The sequence below is a fragment of the Haplochromis burtoni genome, unplaced genomic scaffold, assembly GCF_018398535.1.
Source record: "Haplochromis burtoni strain Fernald_Lab_line unplaced genomic scaffold, NCSU_Asbu1 Contig_218, whole genome shotgun sequence".
NCBI lineage: Eukaryota > Metazoa > Chordata > Actinopteri > Cichliformes > Cichlidae > Haplochromis > Haplochromis burtoni.
The window spans coordinates 600,476-617,723 of record NW_024582579.1 but is presented as its reverse complement, the minus strand read 5'-3'; the positions used below and the strand labels follow the sequence as shown (position 1 = coordinate 617,723).

The 17,248-nt window shown below is 48.2% G+C and overlaps 1 protein-coding gene across 1 annotated transcript; it reads left to right on the top strand.

The window, feature by feature from the left end:
* The first annotated feature begins 575 nt into the window (after positions 1-575).
* Positions 576-8,670, top strand: nr1d2b (nuclear receptor subfamily 1, group D, member 2b). The gene is made up of 8 exons (XM_005937485.3): positions 576-962; positions 3,031-3,261; positions 4,090-4,178; positions 4,534-4,678; positions 5,355-6,058; positions 6,425-6,610; positions 6,690-6,900; positions 7,433-8,670. The coding sequence occupies exons 1-8, from the start codon at positions 944-946 to the stop codon at positions 7,627-7,629; spliced, it is 1,782 nt and encodes a 593-aa protein (XP_005937547.1). The 5' UTR covers positions 576-943; the 3' UTR covers positions 7,630-8,670.
* Positions 8,671-17,248: the final 8,578 nt, after the last annotated feature.

The following is a 17,248-nucleotide window of genomic DNA, read 5'->3' as shown; positions in this document are numbered from 1 at the left end:
TGTGTTTTCACTTTTCAGACCCAGAAGATATTACATCTTTTATACGAACAGTATCAAACTCTTTGTAGCGTGAGTGGACCGGAGCAGAAAAAGCTTTGCTCAAACGAACCGTCCATTTACAAAAGAGATTTAAAAAAAAAAAAGTCCATTTCTCTAGATTCAAACTTATTACAAAATCTACAAAAGTGCAGAAGTTGACTTTGGAAAGAAAAAAGATATTATGTTGCAGCTGAACTATATGTCAAACATTTTAAATAGTAATAGTAATGCTGGTGTCCCTGCACGACTGTGTTCAATCTAATCAAAGTGGTCTTTTCTGCAGCTTTCAGACTTGCAGTGGGCCACAGTGGAAGCTTTAGCAGGAACATCAGTGCACTGTCACATAGATAAATATAAGGTGTCCTGAAACTTTTGGACTTCAATGAAATGTTTCAGCATATGATAAACGCTATCAGGAGGAGATGCTGTGTCGCAACCCGCTCGTCTTTTCTGACATTGCCGAGTATCTTTGCTCCGTTTCACTGGTGAAAGTATGTCAGTGGGTTACATTGACACAAGTGCAAAGCTGCAGGGAGGGGAGGGAGGAGTCAGTGAACTGGGTCACATGGTTTTCACACTGATCGCTACTCGAAACAGAGCAGAAAGCCGTCGCGCACACGCCTGGACTGGAGCTCCAGGAACGAGTGAACGCTGCACATTTGATCGTCGCCTCGGCCGATTTTCTGGTTGTTTTAGGGGGAAAGTACATCTCCACCGGGCTGCTTGTAAAGCCGACCGTAGCGTGTAGGGTCTGAACTAGGCTTCTGTCTTTGGTTCAAACTTAAAGACTGTTAGTTTCTCTTACTGAGACCAATCAGCGACTTTTCAGTTGCTGAACACTAAAACTGAGAAAACGGCTTTGGCACCGAGGTAGCAGAGGAGGAAACCCCCAGACTCACAGGACATGGAGTCCACCAAAGCTGGTAAGTACGCCTGACAGCATCTGCACCCGGCGACGGGGGGCGTACTGTACTTACCTCCTGCCTTTGGCTTCAGTCGAACCGGAAAAGTAACACGACCGGTCACATTCTGACTGTATTTCTTGTTTATTGTGGACTTTCTGTCGAACTCACTTGTTACAGTTAAAGTGGGTTAGGGCCACCGTGGGCGGTTGTTGTTACACCAGTGTTTGGCTTCCGTGGCACTGCAGTCATCTCGGCTCACATGGACCCGCCAGCCTAGCCATGTGCACTTGTGTTTACGCTCCCCGTGCGTCTCAGCTCATTGGCCGCGCGGTGCAGTGACGTAGGCGTTGCATAATTTCTCCCAGCTCGATGTGTGCAGTCTCGCCGTGATACACGTGAGGCCTCTCATGGCAACGCGAGCTGACCTAGTTTTCCCGGGGAAAGCGCATGCGTGCTCCAGGTGGGGTGCGTTTAAACCCCAACACCAGCAGCTGTGGTGCTTTGCTCATGGGACGGGGAAGGCTTTTTGTGTAAGAAACGTACGTTAGTAACATGATTAATAATAAACGTCGCGATATGACCCGCTGTATTCAGTTTCTATGTTACCATTGATTTAATAAAAACAACATTGAATAAAAAAATAATAATAAAAAACCGGAAGTCCACAGTTGTCTTCGTTTGCTCAACTCTCGAGCTCATCGTCTGTCCGCTGACAGCACTCGAACTAAGATATTTCCCGAGGGCCGTAAACGCAGCCTCGGTTGTTTCCAGCTCGTATAAAATGATCTAATTACGCAGAGTTAGATAAACATTAGAGCTGGAGACGGTCACTGAGTTAGTTACAGGTTTGACTCATATTTTCCTGTTTCGCTCATGATGCTGGATACACAGTAACCTGATAATCCCATGAACTGAACCTCATTTTTGAAGCATTCAAAGAGGCTGCGTGAGCTCTGAGTCATCACTGGCACTTTTTCACCTCATACTTTTCTTTTGCCGTGTATTAATGGGGGACAATTTTTATATATTTCTTTTAAAATGAAAAGTGTATAAATGAAGGCATGTATTCGATATGTTTTTACGACTGTGAATGACTGAACTACATACACACCCCTGCCAGGCTGACATTATGTAATCGCTGTTACCTAATCATAAAGAATGGGAGAGGAAGAAATCAGGTCAGCCTGTGCTGAGGGTGGAGCTCCCTGGTGCAGCAGCCCGTCTCTGCGGCGTTTACTGGCCCAAGAAATGTTTGTCGTATTCTCGTCTGCCCTCTTTACTTTAAGCTGGTTGGTTTTCACACAGGGAAGGTGTCTGTAGCTGGGGGTGGTAAGTCAGGGAGAAAAGCGCCACCTACAGAAACCATGGCGACATTACAGCGTTCAAACAGGGCTCAGGTTATACCGATGAAATAAACGGTGTAACTGACAACGAGCAAAAGAAGACACGCACATCTGGTAGCTTCTTGTGATTGCAGTAGAGTGTGACGATGAAGTGAGTTTCCTTTTTGTCCTAATGCAGAAACAATCAGTAAAGTTTGATAAAGTGCACATTAAAAACAAATCAGAAATGTGTTATCAGGCACGAGATGGACTCATTTTATTACAGTGAGGTCACCCATTACTGAGGTGTCTCTGTCAGGCCCTCAGCTGAGCGTTTCTCTCCGTTGCCGTCTTGCTGTTCTGAGACTGCATATGAGGAGCACGGGGTGGGTCCTGAACCACACACTCATCCTCTGATGGTTGTGATTGGAGGAGTGGTTAGCCACTGAGCAGCTCCTGGGTGAGCGTCCTTATTGACTCTAATAAAGACCATAATTGACTGAATGGATTCATATGACCTGAAAGTAAAGTGAGGAAAGCATTTACAGAGGTCACAGGGACACGAGGGCTGTTCTTCTGGTTGCAGACCATTAGACCAATACAGGTCACGTTTCAGGAGCTACATTCATCTTTGATACTGTCTATTTTCCTCATAAAATGCATGAGAAGTTTTCAGTGCAAGCTCACACAGTAGGCTTTGCTTCGTTGTTACAGTCCCTGTTCTCATAGTCCGTTTCCTCCCCTCTCTGCTGATCGCTCACCAGGAGGCGTAATAGCCTACATCAGCTCGTCCAGCTCTGCCTCCAGCCCAGAGTCGTGTCATAGCGACTCCTCCAATGGCAGCTACCAGTCATCCTCCCCGCCCCGCGGGTCCCCGCCTAGCCACGGACAGCTGAGGCAGCCACTCGACGCCACGATGGCCGTAGGAGGCCTAAAATTGCCACGGACTCAGAAAGGTGGACGCTCGTCGTCCACAGCAAAGACTGGCATCACAAGTAAGTTGGACACTCTCTTATGTGTCTTCAGATGCTGCCTGTGTTAAGTCTAGGAATCAGTGCAGCATGTCAGGCCAGTGAGAGCATTATATGACTTAAACATCTCAAGGACATTATTGGAATCTGCCCAAAACAAATGTTGACATTTTAACTTCCAGGTAGCTTGTTTCAGCCGCCGTCACTGCACCAAGAACATCTCATAACTAATGTTCTCTCTCTGAAGACGGTTGAAATGAAACCAGAGGCTGTTTAGGAGAAACCCAAGACGGAGCCAGCACGAGCTTCCTGTAGACGGCTAATGACTTTTACATGTGACGTGCTTGTGTCTATAAATAAATCCTCAACATAAACCTTCACAGAGCAGTTTATCAGAAACAGCAGTGTGATGTTGAGGCTGTAGTGACGGGCAGGGATGTGAACTGTACCACATCAGGGCTCGCAGAATCGCTAGCCCCACGTCCCGGAGCTAGCTAGCTATCTCAGCCCCGCCCGTCAGGCTATATGATAACCCGACGGGCGGGGCTGAGATAGATTTTGGTCGCCCAACCGGAGATATCGCTAGCTCCGGGACGTCGGGCTAGCGATTGTGCGAGCCCTGCACATAATATAGCACAGCAGGTTATTTGAGAGTGGTTTAGCTTCCTCTTCTTCTACTCCTGTACCAGGACTGATGCAGAGGGTTTGGGGTTTTTTGTGAGTGGCGGCACCTACTGTTCAGGAGGAGCACCGGCGTAATGACTCGGTGACCTCGTTGGGAATAATCGGTGGGTTCCCAGTTTTGTTTTTTTTTTCAGATAAACTGTAAGAATATGTTTTTGTATTTCTCAGAAATCAACGGCCTGGTGCTGCTCTGTAAAGTGTGCGGGGACGTGGCCTCTGGATTTCACTATGGCGTCCATGCCTGTGAGGGCTGCAAGGTGAGGCTGCCTCTTTGATACGACGCAGTGTGAACTCGCAGGCAGCACAGGATGAGTCTCTGTGCGACACAGACACGAGCGTTACGGCGTCTTTGGTTGAAGTGGGTCACTTTAGCCATCTGCACAGCTCAGACTGAAACTAGTTCACTCTGCCTTTATTTATATCTGTTACCCATCATGCTTCATGGTGCTGTGTGGCCCAGTTAGCTGGAGAACAGTGTGCTACATACCACAGCGCTCCTTAGAGGGCGAACACGCACATAATTCAGACAGTTAAAAGTCAAACTGTAGAAACTGTTCATTTATCTAAGAAAGAGGACAAAAGTAAGCTGTCTGTGTCTGTGAACACACTCAGGGCTTCTTCAGGAGGAGCATCCAGCAGAACATCCAGTACAAGAAGTGCCTGAAGAACGAGAGCTGCCCCATCATGAGGATCAACAGGAACCGCTGCCAGCAGTGCCGCTTCAAGAAATGCCTGCTGGTGGGCATGTCCAGAGACTGTGAGTACCCGCACTCGTTCACTGACTCGCGCTGTGTTCGGTGAAGAGATTAGCGAGGCTGGTTTCACAGAGTAACGCTCAGCACGCCATTTTCTAACACGTAAAACAGGTTACGGTCAATTTCAAAGCTATAAAAGCGAATAAGTGTCATTTTCTAGTCAGACGGTTGGTGGTTAGATTCCCCCGTCTGCTTGCCAAAGTTTCCTCAGGCAGAGTTCTGCTCGTGTGAGTGTTAGCAGAGAAACAACGTACCTGTGTGAATGTGTGTGAATGGAAAATGAGGCATTCTGCAGGAGAGCGCTACATGAAAACCAAAGTGTTCCAAATACAACATTAAGAAACACTTTTAACAAAGAAATCACGAAGCTCAAACTTTTAATTGAGCCTTTTCTGTTATTTTTGTTTTAAGATGCCGTTCATTAGTCCTTTTGGCTCAGTTAGTAATGACAGATGGAAATAGTCCAGCATCACTGACTGTGGAAGGACGTTGGAGTTTAATGACGACATGGTTGAGGGGCAGTAATTCTCAGTATGACTGGATTTGTTTTGAAGGCAGTAATCATGAGGTGTGAAGCTAACGGTTGGAGAAGAGTAAGATGTCCTCCTTTTAAATTCCTGTTTAACGAATGTCTGAGACTTGGGCAAAAATCAAGGAGATTCTCTTCTCGCTCTTCAGCTGTACGCTTCGGCCGGATCCCGAAGCGAGAGAAACAGCGCATGCTGCTGGAGATGCAGAGCGCCATGAACAACATGATGAACAACAGCCAGCTGCAAAGCCAGCTGTACAGCAGCCAGAGCCTGCCCATTGTTAAACCGCTGCCAGCCGGCGCCACCGAGCCTACCTCAGACGATGCCGTCCCCGCCGCCTCCTGCTCTCCTTCCTCCTCACCTCACTCCAGCCAATCAGACTCCAGCTTAGACCCAGAACCCGCCGCGTCGATGGACACCAGCCCCAGCTCGGCCTCGCCCAGCGCGTCGGACAGCAGCGAGGAGGAGGTGATCGGCTCGGTGACCAGGGCCCACCAGGAAACCTTCATGTACAACCAGGAGCAGAGCAGCCTGCCATCCCAGGCCTCGCAGCCTGCGAACACCCTCGGCTGTGGCCTCGCCAAAACCCCCACCGACAACCAGACGCAGGAGCGGCAGGGCACCTGGGACCACCGCAAGAGCCCGGTCACGGTGGCCCGGCACTCCACCTTGAGCCTTGACCCCCAGGGTCAGAAGGAGGTCAACCAGTGCCCCTTTGGGCTGTCCAGGACGGCTGCCACCAGCCACTTTCCAGCATATACACATGGAGCTTTCAGGGCACCGTCCACAGAAGGCTCCACCAATGGATCGTGCAGCATCGCCCTGTGGAGAGGAGGCAACAGGATGCATCTGGTAAGCTGAACAGAGGGCAGTGGATGGTAACAGTTTAGGCAAGCCATTAAAAATCAATGTCAAGGTGTAAAAGCGGACTTTGTAAAATAAAAAGCCTTTTAAATGAAAGTGTCTGTTTGTTGTTTGGATAGATGCTCCTGCCTCTGTATGCATGAATAGATGTGAATAGAACAGCTGCTTTTAGGGCAAAAACAAACTCTAGAAGTCTCACCAACACGAAGCTTCTGTTTCAGAGCGCAATGAAAATCACTCCGTTTGTCCCAACAGCAGCATGAAGCCATCGTGTCTGTGATTAGTTAGTGAAAAGGAGGTTTCAGAGGTGTGGATGCACTCGTGTCCAAACTGAAGGCCCGCTCTGATCCGCAGGTTTGTCCGATGAACACCTCGCCTCACGTGGACCCTCAGAAGTCCGGCCACGAGGTGTGGGAGGAATTCTCCCACAGCTTCACCCCGGCGGTCAGGGAGGTGGTCGAGTTTGCCAAGAAGATCCCAGGCTTCAGAGAGCTTTCCCAGCATGACCAGGTCAGCCTTTTAAAGGCTGGCACCTTTGAGGTAATTCATTGAATTTTCTTACGTATTGCAGTCTTGTTTCGTCTGTCTGTAGTAATCTGGGGCACTCTGTGGCCTGCAGGTGTTGGTGGTTCGGTTTGCCTCGCTGTTTGATGTGAAGGACCGCACTGTCACCTTTCTCGGAGGGAAGAGGTACAGCGTGGACAGTCTGAGGGCCCTGGGGGCCGGGGACCTGCTCAACTCCATGTTTGACTTTAGTGAGAAGCTCATGAACCTGGGTCTCAGTGAGGAGGAGATGAGCCTGTTTACTGCTGTGGTTCTGGTCTCTGCAGGTGGGTTATCAGACCATCCATCCACTGATAGCGACGCATAAACCACCGTCAGTGTTTGTATCCAAAATGATGAGAACAGGTAGAAAAATTGGCTCATTAACTTTGTTTTTTCTGCCTGAGCTTTGACTGCACTGTAATGGTACAGATTGGCGAGTTGGCGCCACCTGCTGCTTATCTGATGAACACTCACAGCAGGACTGAGCTCAGCTGTTTCAGTGTAAACACATTTAAACTGAGTCAGGCTTTAAAATATTCCTCTGCTGTGACCTGAGCACACGTGAGGCAAACGGTTTCAGTTTGTGCAAAATTGCATTTATTCCTAGAGCATCACGGACACGCTGAAGACTGACTTTGGTCAATCATATGCTGTAGAGTGACAGTCCATCATGTCATTATCACAAACACGTTAACCTGACACGAGGCTGCGACTAACCACACGGCTCCACGCGGGTCACACGGCCGTTTTTCTTGTTTGTTTGTCAACGTATCGCTAACTGAGGCCTCTCCTCCCTGCTACCTCTTCCTCTCCCAGATCGATCTGGCATCGAGAACGTGAACTCCGTGGAGGCCCTGCAGGAGACGCTTATCCGCGCCCTGCGGAGCCTCATCACCAAGAACCACCCCAACGAGGCCTCCATCTTCACCAAACTGCTGCTCAAGCTGCCCGACCTGCGTTCCCTCAACAACATGCACTCTGAGCAGCTGCTCGCCTTCAAGGTCCATTCCTGAACTTTCCTAAAGTACTTGACGCCGTCTGCCCCCACTTCACCTGAAAACATTGCACCCGAGACAAAAGCAGCCCTAAAGGCCGCCTGGAGCACCAGCTCCACCCGACCACACCTGCACGGGCCTTTGGGTTTAGCTCTTTGTCTAAAAAGTCAAGTGGAAGTTGTACTGTAGGGCGTGACGGCCTGTGTGACGGTAATGCAGACGCACAGACACTCTGACTGGTGTACATGTCTCTCGTGTTTGTGTGTAGCAGCTGTACAAAGATTAGAAGCACTTTCCTGTATAGTGTCGATGGTATTTTTGCATTCATAGTGCAATATGTGACTGCTTCTGGGTCTGAGTCTAAACGGTTCGCTGCGGTGGTGCACGTTAAATTGAACTGGTGCTGCTCTCGCGGGACGAAAAACGCGCTGGAGGTAAAGTTCTCTTTAAAAGCAGCTGAAACTGAGGAGTCTGTGCAGCAGGGAAACCTGAACGTGGCGTCTTTGGACAGATTTGGGAAGCAGACGCTTGATTTCATCCACGTGTGTTCGTGCCATGACTTGTTTGTTTTCTGTTCTAAATTATTTGGGCATTGTGACAAATCGAACGTGTCAGAGTCGCTCTTTACTGAGCTCAGTATAAATGAAGACTGAAGCCATGAAATGAAATTGTGGACTGTGTCTTCTTTCTCGTGACATCTCCGAGAGTCTGGACAGAAATGTCACCTCGTAGTCACCAGCAGCTTCTGCACGCTTCGTTACACGTCTCTACGTTTTTACAGAGACTCTGTTCTGTAGCTGATGCAGGTCCATGTATGACGATTTCACATAAGTCTGATTGTAAAAGTGTTTGTAATGTAAAGACATGAGCAGAGCTGCTGGTGAAACACTGTCAGCCTTTTATTCTCCACGACTTCTATTATTGCAGTGACATGTTCTGAAAGGATGCAGTATGCATAGATTTCTATAGAAATATATTATCATATAAACATAACTGTATGTGCGTGTGTGTGTGTGTATATATATAAATAATATGAATGAATAAATTTTCTAAATGGTGTGTACAAGCTGTGGTTATTTAACACGTGTCGTTCCTGATAATCATGACGACTGCATCTTACCTATTTGTAGGAAAATGTTCTCTTCGGCAGTTAAGAGGCCTTTGCCTCCTCGTCTCCATCCTCTGACCTCTGACCTGCGTCTTCATTTTCAAAATGCATCATGAGGAGGACGGGGGAGCTGTTCCTGAGCATGACTCAGATAATCAAACTTTCTGCTTGTTACTGTTTCTCCGTGCGATTAAAAAAATAAATAAAAATATGCGCACTTTTATCCGAGACCACCTGCAGCTTTAGTGCAGTTTGAGTAAAACTGAGTGATCTCTGAAGCCGGCGACACAGAACTCAGTTTGAATTTTAATCTTCTCGCATACACGTGAATATTCTCTTCTACTTATCCTTATCAGGGTCGTTGGGGGGCTGGAACCTGTCCCAGAGTGAGGCGGGGACAGATCGCTAGTTAGTTGCAGGGACAGAGAGACCGCACTCACGATCACCAGTTAACCTCACCCCACTAACTGCACGTCTGTGGGAGGAAGCCGGAGTACCCACACAGACACAGGAGGGAGAACATGCAAACTCCACACAGACCCCGGCCTGCGACGCTGAACCAACCACCTTGCTGCGAGGCAACAGCGCTAAGCAGAAATACTTGGATAACGATACTTCCTGTAGTAACTGCGACTCATTTAAAGTGCAGTTTCAGCTTCACGATTGTATGAACTGCTCTGGCCATCTGAGCTGGCCTGTGTGTTTCTTCTTTTAAAGAGTGGATCAACCACAGGTGTGTCATGTGATTTATTTCTAACGACATGAGGGAAGAATCCAGACATTTCCTGTCAGACTGCTTGTCAGTCAGCTGTCCTTCTGAGCCTGTGAAAATGGGAGGTTATGTATAAAAATGCCTGTAATTCCTAAACAGTTGAAATAAACGCCTTAAATGCATTTTAATCACATTGATGGAATACAGATGCAAAATCACACCTTTTATCCTCTCCTGTGCTCTTCAAGAACAGTAAAGTAGAAATGAAAGTAAAGCGTGTGATCGTTATGGATCACCAATAGCTAATTAATCATGTGAAAGATTCAGACAAGAGTAGAAATTTCAGACGGTTTTACTCGATGCCTCAAGGAGTGGATAAAATAGGACCTTCACAGCAGGGTTGACATATAAACGCACACACATCTATGTAATTCTCTCTTAAAAATGCAGCACTGAATGAAATGAAGGTTTGACTATGGCCTTTCTTTAATACGTTCTTGTGACACCAGAGGGATTCAGTAAAACGAGGTTTAGAAAGGCGACGTCTGAACCAAGGCGTGCTTATCATCCATCAGCAGATGGCAACAGTGCAGCTCAGTCTGCGTCCCTGGCTTCCGGGAGTGGCACCGAGTAAACCGACACTAACATTCACTCGACCAAATCACACAGAGCTCCAGTGTTACCACCGAGTGATGGTGGTAACACTTAAAGTTTTAAACTCAGACCTCTGTCTGCGATAATCAGTGAGAACCATCGGCTCCACCCACGTGTCCACTTCAGTTTGATTGCTGTCCTGTAAACAGAACACAATCTGGAACCTGTCTGTTCAAACATCCTCTATCGTGTGTTCACTTATGACTTCACAAGACAAGAGCTAGACTCTATTAATGTAGTGCCGTGTCTTTATATTTTCTATTTTGCAAGGAAAACAGGAAATTAGTTCATAAATGTATTGAAATGTGCAGACACATCAATGATAGTCAATTCAATTTTATTTATGCAGCACCAAATCACAACAACAGTCGCTTCAAGGCGCTTTATATTGTAAGGTCGACCCTACAATAATACATACAGAGAGAAAAGCCCAACAATCATATGACCCCCTATGAGCAAGCACTTTGGCGACAGTGGGAAGGAAAAACTCCCTTTTAACAGGAAGAAACCTCCGGCAGAACCAGGCTCAGGGAGGGGCGGGGCCATCTGCTGTGATTGGTTGGGGTGAGAGAAGGAAGACAGGATAAAGACATGCTGTGGAAGAGAGACAGAGGTTAATAACAGATATGATTCAATGCAGAGAGGTCTGTTAACACATAGTGAGTGAAGAAGAAACACCCAGTGCATCATGGGAATCCCCCGGCAGCCTACGTCTATTGCAGCATAACTAAGGGAGGATTCAGGGTCACCTGGTCCAGCCCTAACTATATGCTTTAGCAAAAAGGAAAGTTTGAAGCCTAATCTTGAAAGTAGAGATAGTGTCTGTCTCCTGAATCCAAACTGGAAGCTGGTTCCACAGAAGAGGGGCCTGAAAACTGAAGGCTCTGCCTCCCATTCTACTTTTAAATACTCTAGGAACAACAAGTAGGCCTGCAGAGCGAGAGCGAAGTGCTCTAATAGGGTGATATGGTACTACAAGGTCATTAAGATAAGATGGGGCCTGATTATTTAAGACCTTGTATGTGAGGAGCAGGATTTTGAATTCTGGATTTAACAGGAAGCCAAAACAGGAGAAATCTGCTCTCTTTCTAGTCCCTGTCAGGACTCTTGCTGCAGCATTTTGGATCAGCTGAAGGCTTTTCAGGGAGTTTTTTGGACATCCTGATAATAATGAATTACAGTCGTCCAGCCTGGAAGTAATAAATGCATGAACTAGTTTTTCAGCGTCACTCTGAGACAGGATATTTCTAATTTTAGAGATGTTGCACAAATGGAAGAAAGCAGTCTTACATATTTGTTTAATATGTGCGTTGAAGGACATGTCCTGGTCAAAAATGACTCCAAGGTTCCTCACAGCGTTACTGGAGGCCAAGGTAATGCCATCCAGAGTAAGAATCTGGTTAGATACCATATTTCTAAGTTTTCAGGGCCGAGTACAATAACCTCAGTTTTATCTGAATTAAGAAGCAGAAAGTTAGCGGCCATCCAGGTCTTTATGTCTTTAAGACATTCCTGCAGTTTAACTAATTGGTGTGTGTTATCTGGCTTCATGGACAGATAGAGCTGGGTGTCATCTGCATAGCAGTGAAAATGTATGCTATGTCTTCTAATGATGCTGCCTAAGGGAAGCATGTATAATGTAAACAGAATTGGTCCTAGCACTGAACCCTGTGGAACTCCATAATTAACCTCAGTGTGTGAAGAGGACTCTCCATTTACATGCACAAACTGGAGTCTATTAGATAGATATGATACAAACCACTGCAGGCAGTACCTGTAATACCTACAGCATGTTCTAATCGCTCTAATAGGATATTATGGTCGACAGTATCGAACGCTGCACTGAGGTCTAGCAGGACAAGCACAGAGATGAGTCCACTGTCAGAGGCCATAAGAAGATCATTTGTAACCTTCACTAAAGCTGTTTCTGTGCTGTGCTGAGCTCTGAAACCTGACTGAAACTCTTCAAATAAACCTCCTGCAGATGATCTGTTAGCTGTTTGACAACTACTCTTTCAAGGATGTTTGATATGAAAGGAAGGTTGGAGATTGGCCTATAATTAGCTAAGACTGCTGGGTCTAGAGATGCTTTTTGAGTAAAGGTTTAACTACAGCCAGCTTGAAGGCCTGTGGTACATAGCCGATCTATTAGAGATAGGTTGATCATATTTAAGATCGAAGCATTAATTAATGGCAGGACTTCTTTGAGCAGTTTTGTAGGAATGGGGTCTAAAAGACACGTTGATGGTTTGGAGGAAGTAATTATTGAAGTTAACTCAGAAAGATCAATTGGAGAAAAAGAGTCTAACTTAACATCAATGGTACTAAGAGTAGCTGTAGATAATATTACATCTGTGGGATGATTACTGGTAATTTTTTCTCTAATGATAAAAATTTTATTTGTGAAGAAGTTCATGAAGTCATTACTAGTTAACGTTAAAGGGATGGTTGGCTCAACAGAGCTCTGACTGTTTGTCAGCCTGGCTACAGGCTGAAGAGAAACCTGGGGTTGTTCTTATTTTCTTCAATCAGTGATGAATAGTAAGATGTTCTGGCTTTGCGGAGGGCTTTCTTATAAAGCAGCAAATATTCTCAGGAATGATATCCTCTAAATTTGTGACACGCCATTTCCTCTCCAGATTACGAGTCATCTGCTTTAGGGTATGTTTGTGATATTTTATACCACGGAGTCAGGTACTTCTGATTAGAGACCTTAGTTTTCACAGGAGCTACAGTATCCAGAGTCGTACGTAGTGAGGAGGTGAAATTATTAACAAGATAATCGACCTCTGTTGTTAGTCAGCATTTGCTATGAGCACCTTTATTCTTCAGCACAACCTGAACTCTCTCAGGCAGCTGTCTTTAAGCAGCCTTCAGGACAACGCTCCGCATCTCTTGAGTATCACTCCAAAGTGCTTCTTTGTAGGTTGGCTACATTTTGCTCTCTCTCTGTGATCCACACTTCTTCAGGGACGCTGGCTCCCTCAGAGTGCTCCACTGTCTTTGTGTTTCCAGCTATTCTTTTATTGCATTGGAATCATCATCACTGCCAATAAGGTGATTTCCAGATGGTTTCACATGCTGGATCAAAATCTGGCTTTTCTGTTTATAACTGGGTCAAACTATGAAAGAGGCTCCACCATATTTTATACACGACTGTAGACCTTCACCTTCCCTTGTTCTCGCTCACACATATCGATGACAATTCAAAACAAACATTTCAAATTTGACTGATTAGTTATAGTGTAAGGCAAACCTCAGCCTATTCTCCCCGTTTCCCTTTGCTAAGAATGACCTCTTGACGGCCCCCCTCCAAACGGGACCATACCTTATAGTTCAACAGCAGCAGGACCGTGATCACCCCAATTCTCATGGACTTCACTTTAATTAATTAATTTTTATGGAGATTCACCTAAAGAAATGGGAATAAACAATATAATTTTAACGTTGTCCCTCGTGTGTAGACAGCACCGGTTCCTCTCTTACATTAAATTCCTGTTTTATGCTTTAATGATCGATAGGTCAGTGTTTAATGGTTTAACTAACAACAACAAAGAAAATGTCTTTAAATCATCAGGCACAAGAACTGGAATGAAAATTAGGAGCCAAAAAAACTTTGAAAGACCATCAGAAAGCTCAGGGAAATATTACTTAAGACCACTTTTTACATCCATCCATCCATCCATCCATCTTCATCCGCTTTATCCGAGGCCGGGTCACGGGGGCAGCAGCCTAAGCAAAGAGGCCCAGACCTCCCTCTCCCCAGCCACCTCCTCCAGCTTATCCGGGGGAACACCAAGGCGTTCCCAGGCCAGCCGAGAGATATAATCTCTCCAGCGTGTCCTGGGTCTGCCCCGGGGCCTCCTCCCGGTGGGACATGCCTGGAACACCTCACCCAGGAGGCGCCCAGGGGCATCCTTGTCAGATGCCCGAACCACCTCAGCTGGCTCCTTTCGATGTGGAGCAGCAGCGGCTCTACTCTGAGCCCCTCCCGGATGGCCGAACTTCTCACCCTATCTCTAAGGGAGAGGCCAGCCACCCTTCGGAGGAAGCTCATTTCTGCCGCTTGTATCCGCGATCTCGTTCTTTCGGTCACTACCCACAGCTCGTGGCCATAGGTGAGGGTAGGGACGTAGATCGACCGGTAAATTGAGAGCTTCGCTTTTACACTCAGCTCCCTCTTCACCACGACGGACCGGTGCAGCGTCCGCATCACTGCAGCTGCAGCCCCAATCCGTCTGTCGATCTCCGGCTCCCTTCTCCCATCACTCGCGAAAGCCCTCCGCCACTTGGCTGCGCCTAGAAATCCTGTCCATAAAAATTATGAACAGAATCGGAGACAAAGGGCAGCCCTGGCGGAGCCCATCACCCACCGGGAACGAGTCCGACTTATTGCCGGCAATGCGAACCAAGCTCTTGCAATGGTTGTATAGGGATCGAATGGCCCGTAGCAATGGGCCAGACACCCCATACTCCCGCAACACCTCCCACAGGACACCCCGAGGGACACGGTCGAATGCCTTCTCCAAGTCCACAAAACACATGTAGACTGGTTGGGCAAACTCCCATGCACCCTCAAGTATCCTGGAGAGGATAAAGAGCTGGTCCAGTGTTCCGCGACCAGGACAAAAACCGCATTGTTCCTCCTGTATCCGAGGTTCGACTAACGGACGAACTCTCCTTTCCAGCACCCTGGCATAGACTTTCCCAGGGAGGCTGAGGAGTGTGATCCCCCTGTAGTTGGAACACACCCTCCGGTCCCCTTCTTAAAGATGGGGACCACCACCCCGGTCTGCCAGTCCACAGGTACTGCCCCTGATCTCCACGCAACATTGCAGAGGCATGTCAACCAGGACAGCCCTACAACGTCCAGAGCCTTCAGGAACTCGGGGCGGACCTCATCAACACCAGGGGCTCTGCCACCAAGGAGTTGTTTAACTGCCTCAGTGACCTCGCCCCCGGAAATTGGCGGGTCATTCCCCTCATCCCCAGACTCTGCTTCCTCCTCGGAAGACGTGTCAGTGGGATTAAGGAGGTCCTCGAAGTATTCCTTCCACCGCCTGACAATTTTCTCAGTCGACGTCAGCAGCGCTCCGCCAGCACTATACACAGTGCAGGTAGAGCACCGCTTTCCCCTCCTGAGACGCCTGACGGTTTGCCAGAATCTCTTCGAGGCAGTCCGAAAGTCTTTTTCCATGGCCTCTCCGAACTCCTCCCACACCCGAGTTTTTGCTTCAGCCACTGCCCGAGCCGCATTCCGCTTGGCCTGTCGATACCTGTCGGCTGCCTCCGGAGTCCCACAGGCTAACCAAGCCCGATAGGACTCCTTCTTCAGCCTGGTGGCTCCCTTCACCTCTGGTGTCCACCATTTGGTTCGGGGATTACCACCACGGCAGGCACCAACCACCTTGCGGCCGCAGCTCAATGCAGCAGCTTCGGCAATGGAGACGCTGAACATGGTCCATTCGGACTCAATGTCCCCAGTCTCCCTCGGAATGCTGTTGAAGCTCTGCCGGAGGTGTGCGTTGAAGATCTCGCGGACTGGGGCCTCTGCTAGACGTTCCCAGCACACCCTCACTACGCGTTTAGGTGCACCAGGTCTGTCCAGCGTCCTCCCCCGCCACCTGATCCAACTCACCACCAGGTGGTGATCAGTTGACAGCTCAGCCCCTCTCTTTACCCGAGTGTCCAGAACATATGGTCGCAGGTCTGGTGATACGATTACAAAATCGATCATCGACCTACGGCCTAGAGCGTCCTGGTGCCACGTGCACTTATGGACACTCTTATGTTCGAACAGGGTGTTCGTTATGGCCAAACTGTGATTAGCACAGAAGTCCAATAACAAAGCACCGCTCGGGTTCAGATCAGGGAGGCCGTTCCTCCCAATCACGCCCCTCCAGGTCTCGCTGTCGTTACCCACGTGAGCATTGAAGTCTCCCAGCAGGACAACAGAGTCTCCAGGTGGAGCACCTTCCAGCACCCCCCCAGGGACTCTAAGAAGGCTGGGTACTCTGAACTGCCACTCGGCGCATAAGCGCAGATGACAGTCAGGACCCGTTCCCCGACCCTAAGGCGCAGGGAACAAACCCTCTCGTCCACCGGGAAAAACCCCAACGTACCGGCAGCAAGCCGAGGGGATATTAGAATACCCACCCCAGCCCGCCGCCTCTCACCAGGGGCAACTCCAGACTGAGACAGAGTCCAGCCCCTCTCCAGGAGACTGGTTCCAGAGCCCAAGCCATGTGTAGAGGTGAGCCCGACTATATCTAGCCGGTACCTCTCAACCTCACGCACTAACTCAGGCTCCTTCCCCACCAGAGAGGTGACATTCCATGTCCCTATTGCCAGTCTTGGCAGCCGGGGGTCAGTCCGCCAGGGCCTCCGCTCCTGGCCGCCACCCGGCACACAATGCACCCGACCCCTATGGCGCCTCCTGCGGGTGGTGGGCCTGCGGGAGGATGGGCCCATGTCTCCTCTTCGGGCTGTGCCCGGCCACCAGACGCTCGCCCTCGGGCACCCTCCCCGGGCCTGGCTCCAGGGCGGGGCCCCGGTAACCCTATCCCGGGCAGGGTAAACTGTTCCCTCGATGTTCTCTTCATAAGGGTCTTCTGAATCGCTCACCAAGGACCAATTTGCCATGGGAGACCCTACCAGGGGGCAAAAGCCCCCAGACAACATAGCCCCTGGGATCCCTGGGACACACAAACCCCTCCACCACGATAAGGTAGCGATTCACGGAGCAAAATTAAAGCAAAATACAAAGAACGAGGTGGGCTCAAGTCTTTTGCACAGCACTGCACATTAACCTGTGTTTCATAAAATGGGCGCACAGTGAACCATTCAAACAGCCATACAGAGCACCTACAAAGTCTGAATAAGTGAAGACACCAAATCAAATTCTCTCAAAACCATCTTTATTCTTAAGACCCAAATCACAAATTCTGCAATCATCCCCCATCAGGCAAAATCAAAATCATCAGTCCTCCAAGCTGAAAATGTCCAACAGCCGTTTGAGGAACACAATATTCTTTGTTCTTCCTTTTTTTCTGCCACAGATTCACTTTCACATCTCTCTGCACCTCCTGGTCGAATTCCCGGTTTGCATTAAACAGATGACTTAAACAAGAAGACACTCAAACACACAAGGAGAGAAGAGAAAT